This window comes from Coffea eugenioides, chromosome 9 (assembly GCF_003713205.1).
Source record: "Coffea eugenioides isolate CCC68of chromosome 9, Ceug_1.0, whole genome shotgun sequence".
In the NCBI taxonomy this organism is placed as follows: Eukaryota; Viridiplantae; Streptophyta; class Magnoliopsida; order Gentianales; family Rubiaceae; genus Coffea; species Coffea eugenioides.
This window is the reverse complement of record NC_040043.1, coordinates 5,458,051-5,463,765: the sequence shown is the minus strand read 5'-3', so window position 1 is coordinate 5,463,765 and position 5,715 is coordinate 5,458,051. Positions and strand designations below refer to the sequence as shown.

Genomic DNA, 5,715 nt, shown 5'->3' with positions numbered 1-5,715 from the left:
AAAAATTGAAGAAGGGTCTGTTTGATGGGTGTCCGTTAAGATGTATTTCAGGTGTTAGAATTTTAGAAATATAAGACTAATTAGGAAAAACGTATAAATGCAAGAGAATTAATTAGAAAAAATGTATAAATGCAAAAAAAGTAGTAATTGCTAGTGTTTATATATACATGATAGGTTAGATGGAATACAAGTGTGTTAACGAATGGATACCCGTCAGAAAAACCCAATAAAGAATACCCGCAAACTGTTTGGATACAGTTGAACATATGCTTAAAAGCACTAGGCCAAATGGTTAATTATTGTAAACAACATTTCAGTGACACAAGAAAATGGAAGAATTTTCAATTCTACACGATTTCTAAATTGGAGGAGTCCAAATAAACCCCGAATTGGCTAAGTCTCAGGGCTAATAGAATATGCAAATTTTTGTTCTCTTATGCTTCAGAAATATATATATATATATATATATCTATAGACAACATTATATAACAGCAACAGAACTCAGGCCGTCACACGAGAAAAGGTTTTATTTGGATTCTTTTCCCCTGCATCTTTGATTGGCCTTCATGGAAGAGGTGTTAACGTAAGATATCCAGAACCGCATAGTATCCTATCAGCAAAGGAAGCGATACAATTGTTCCAAATATTACCCTGAATAACCAAACACAGTAACTAACTTCTGTCAATTGGTAACTTGAAAAAAAAAACACATAAGAAATACTTTGAATCCATCTAATTAACAGGCACGATTATAGAAGAAATGGTAAGACAATTCAGTAGTTTTGGAGAAAAGCTTACGCTGTGCTAAGTAGGTTGGCATGCAATCCATATTCTTGGGCATAAACAAATGAGGTTATCGATTGTGGCAATGCAGCCTATCAAAAGCATGAAAAGAAAGCAGCATTAATACATTTGATTAATAAAAGCAACATGCAAAAAAAAAAGGGAAAAAAAAGAGGATGTCTACCATATACAATGGAAGAGGTTTAATTAGGTGCATAGTACCTAAAAATCCCTGATTTTAGGGCATACTCCTTCAAACAGGTTGGTTGACAGGTTGAATTACCTAAATTAATCTTGTTCTTTAAAGCTCTCAAATTCTTTCTCCTACGCTTTGCTTTACTTTTTTTTATTTTGTGCCATAAAGAAGACAAAAATTTCATGTTGGACAACTGATGACCCAATACTTATATTATCTTCAAGGGAATCATGGAATATAGTGCAGAAGTTTCAAAAGGTATCCACTAAAGAATAACAATAGATTAAAGGTGACAGCAATTTATAATTGGACCCCAAAAGGGAAAAAGGAGGGGTGGAGAATGAATAAGCATCTTTCTTTCCAATTTAGCTTTCATGTAAACAAAAAACTATTATTTGTCCTGTTCTATATTTATGAGATTGCGTGGCATCCAAGAGCAATTGCTCCATCCTTTCAATTAACCCCTCAGTAGAATGGACTTGACAAATCAAGAATTTGATGCTCTGAGATCTGACGATGGTGGTGTTGGTGGAGTTGGTAATCTCGCAAGGAATATAAGTGATCGTGCCTGAAATCATACTCCATAGCTAAATCCCTGTTTGAATTGCCTATTTTTTTGAAGTTTTTATAAAACTAATACTGTAACGATTTGATGTATTATACATACAAAAATAATAATGAAAAAACATAGCAATTCAAAGAAGGGCTAATATTTTACCTGGATCACTGCAATGCGTAGCACATCACCACGCAAACCCATGGCAAAAGAGCCAGCAGCGGTAAGTGCTGGTCCAACTACAAACCTTAAAACCATCCCATAAAAAGTTAAACCCACACCACAAGCTATAAATTTTTCTTGCCATGCGATGAAAAGCCCTGCATGGAGATCCATCCAGATAACAAGTTCGAGTACTTAGTTAGAGAGATTTTCTCCTGCATAATCTCAAGATTTCATTTCAAGGGTAACAAGGATTATACATAAATAGAATGTTTCTCACCCATGGTAAACATAGCCACACCAGCCCCAGCTTTTGACATGATCAAAATTGATCCTTCAACTATTTCCGGCATCTTAATATGCCACCTAAAGAACAGTTCAAATTCATCAACAATATGTGAAGCGAACAAAATGTCGCATATATTGCGAAATCTTATTGTGCATATGTGCATACCTGTTGGAAACAAGAGCCCAGATGAGGCCGATAATGCAGGCATAAGAGTTAGGATTTTTGGCAAGTTTAGTCCGAACAGTGTTCAGTACGGACAGAAAAGAAGGTGACTGGATCGCCGCTGGTGCGCTGGAACTTTCTTCCAAGTCTCTTCCCATCTCGATTTCAGCATGTGAATCTCCATTCATGGACCTTGCATCAACAGCTTCGGACCTTGCCTGTCTCCATTCCAACAGAATAAGCAAAGCAATGAACCACAGAAGAGATTGAAGAACGGATGACTGAACAACAAGATTTTCTCCCAAGTCTCCGTACATGGCTTTCAACAATGGGGCACCAAGAACAAGAGTGTTGTTCAAACTGGCTAAAGAAAAGGTGGTGATACACCAATCGAAGCTTGCTTTTTTACTTAAATTCACCCAGAAGGCCAAAACTATTCCAACGATAAATTTCGCGATTACATCTGCTATGAGGAAGCCACGATTCATGGTGTAAGGATTAACATGAGCTGTGAACTCGAAGGTAAAAAATGGGATGATAAAGTAACAATTGAATCTGTTTATGGCATCACATTGATCAAGTTTAAACATGTGCCACCACTTCACGGACCCGTAGCCTAAACCTAATGCTACGTAAAGTGGTGCCATGGCCGTCACCACCTTGTATATATCACCTCCGTCTATCATTTTTACGTGTGGTAATGTACCAGAAATTGATATATAGTTTTGAGGGTTTTAGATTTAGAAGCTGTTTGGTGAGAGAGATGGAGAACCAAAGGAAATGGTGAGGATTTTATATAGGAGAGTGGAATTGGCCACTTGAATAGTAGCGTCCTGGTGCCTTCGTAGAGTCATTTCAAGTTAGTTAAACGTCAAAAAGTTAAATTATCTTATTTGCCACTAAAGCTCATAAGTGTACAAAATTTAGAAGCTGGATTACTCTCTTACTGATACTGCTTACGTACGGAGGATCTATACTCTTCCAATTTGTTTGTTAATGGCATATCGGATCACTGTAGCTTGAGAACATCAATAACAAGTTCTGTTCCTTTGGTTGATTGATTGAATATCTCAGGCATGATATATCTATCCTTGGGTGATTCTTTTTTGGTAAATAAAATGCCATGCATAACTAAGATAAAATGTCAACTCAATCATTCTTGCTTGGGAAACCGAAGTTAACCTTGGTGTAAAATTCAGGACCTGGAGAGTCAGAATCAAACTTTTCTAAGGCGGGCAGCATATTAAAGTTGTAGGATCTATAAAATTGTCGTCATAGTCAATAAATGCATAATTTGGTGCATTCTTGGAAAGAGAGGGAGTATACATCAGGGCTCCTGTAAATCATGATCAATAGGGTGACATAGATTTTCCACAATGTTTGCAAGTGCTTAGTGCACTTATTCAATAAGCAGCCTCATAATCTGTGTACTAGACTTGTACTTTTCTGAAAAGTAAAAGAACCAGCCTTCTGAAATGTATTCATGGAATCTTATACAGACTGCATTAAAATAAGGGTTAAATGCAAAAAACCCCCCACAAATTATATACCCAGTTGCACTTTACCCCATAAACTATAATTATAGGCATTTTGCCCCCTTGAATGATATGTTTGGACAATACTACCCCTACTATGTTAAATCCTTTTTTTTCCCTCTATTAGCTTTTTTCATTTTTTTCCTTTTATTTTCTTTTTGTTCTCCTTCTCTCTTGGAACTAGCCAACATCTCTCTCCGATGTGAAAAGACTTACATCAAAAATTTTAATATTATTTAAACTGCTTTTTAATTTGTTTATTTGTTAAATTCATTCTTAATAATTTGTCATAAACTCTTTGTTATTACATGTAGCTTATATTGTAAAGTGTATTAATCTAGTAATTCAACAATTTAAGTACCTATAAACTAATTAAGAGTTCACAGTTACTCAACTACTTATAATAAAAGTAACATTATATATCACATAAAAAAGAAAAGTTAGCAATTGTTATTTGTAGTGAAATAAAAAATAAGAATAAACAACAATAGTAGTTCATCTTTTTTGCTATTGATACTACTAATAATTGATTAATCAATTTCTCTATTTTGTTATTATATATTTGAAAAGTTCAATTTCTTAAATGACATTGACTTCAACATTTGGAAAAAAAATCTTGTATTCCATAGATTTTTTTTTTTATAAAATATTGACATACGAAATTAAGAAATAAACAAATTTTGACTAATCTAGTCTACTTATTTAAACAATGTTTAAAGAAAAAAAAGGAAGAATTTAAAAAGAAAATGATAGGGAAAAAAGAAAAATAACAATGCTTAAAATAAAAGGGGTAGATTTGTCCAAACATATCATTCAAGGGGACAAAATGCCTATTATTATAGTTTAGGGGGTAAACTGCAACTCAACATATAGTTTGTGGGGGTTTTTTGCATTTAACCCTTAAAATAATTTTGAAAGTGGTTCATTTATATCACATATAGAATCCACTTTGAATGTTCCACAACTGCACAACGCAATAATTTTGTTAATATTCTTCGAACATCATTCTTCCTTGCTTAATTCATCAGCATCGAATGCTCTTCCCGATAATTTCAAGGGATTCCATTAATATAATTTTAGAAATTAGACCAGACCAGAGGCACCTAGATCAATTATATATGAGAGTATTTAATGCATGCAGAATTTTGAAATCACATTTCCATAGATCATGACATTATCAATTGCGCCTAAAAATTAATATAAAGGCCTTCAAAAGTAAAATATCAACTCTTGGCAGTATTTTTGTGTTGTGGATTAAAGGGTTTTTTTTTTTTTTTTTTTTTTTTTTTTTTTTTTTTCTGTTTCGTACTTCAGAATAGGGCTGCAAACGAATCGAGCCACTTGCGAGCAGAGTCAAGCTCGACTCGAGCTCAATCAATATCGAGGTCGAACTCGAGCTCAAAATATTAAGCTCGTTAGTTCGCCGGCCGGTTCGCGAGCTCGAGTATATATATATATTTTTTAATTTTATTTTTTTATTTTAAGTATATATTTTTTTATTTGTTTATTTTAAGTATATATATTTTTTATTTTTTTGATAGTAAAATTACATATATATCCTTAATATTTTATTATTTATTTAAGAAAAAAATATTATTTTATTTATTTTTTTAAAAAATAAATTTTTTATTTTTTATTTTTTTCGGGCTCGAGCTCGAGTTTGAAATTGTTAGCTCGTCAAGCTCAAGCTCGAGTTCGAGTTCAATAAAATTAAGTCAAGACTCGATTCGATTAGGCCAAAACTCGACTCGTTTGCAGCCCTACTTCAGAAATAGAAATTGAACTTTCGACAGTATACATAATACTAGTGGAATTACGGACTACTCGCATGTATTCATTATTGATTGATTAATCTTAGACTATATGAAGGATTCACTTAACTCCTTGAGGAAAGAAAAGAAATTTTACCAATAGTGAATACTAGCAATTGCTAGTTAGACTTTCAAGCAAAAGGAATTAGAGATATAACATATTTATAGGTCACAACCACAACTCAATTACACTTGATCCGCTCAAACCCATCCATTAATAA

General features: G+C 33.4%; 1 protein-coding gene across 1 annotated transcript; it reads right to left on the bottom strand.

Annotated features, from left to right (window-relative positions):
- Positions 1 to 301: 301 nt before the first annotated feature.
- Positions 302 to 2,870, bottom strand: LOC113783723 (auxin efflux carrier component 5-like). The gene is made up of 5 exons (XM_027329938.1): positions 2,152 to 2,870; positions 1,978 to 2,063; positions 1,698 to 1,855; positions 799 to 875; positions 302 to 651 (listed from the first exon to the last, which is right to left on the bottom strand). The coding sequence occupies exons 1-5, from the start codon at positions 2,832 to 2,834 to the stop codon at positions 579 to 581; spliced, it is 1,077 nt and encodes a 358-aa protein (XP_027185739.1). The 5' UTR covers positions 2,835 to 2,870; the 3' UTR covers positions 302 to 578.
- Positions 2,871 to 5,715: the final 2,845 nt, after the last annotated feature.

Coding starts and splice junctions, on each gene's coding strand:
- LOC113783723 (XM_027329938.1), bottom strand. CDS start 2,834: ATGATAGACGGAGGTGATATATACAAGGTGGTGACGGCCATGGCACCA. Junction 2,064..2,151: donor TGGGCTCTTGTTTCCAACAG/GTATGCACATAT, acceptor ACTGTTCTTTAG/GTGGCATATTAAGATGCCGG. Junction 876..1,697: donor TACGCATTGCAGTGATCCAG/GTAAAATATTAG, acceptor TGCTTTTGATAG/GCTGCATTGCCACAATCGAT.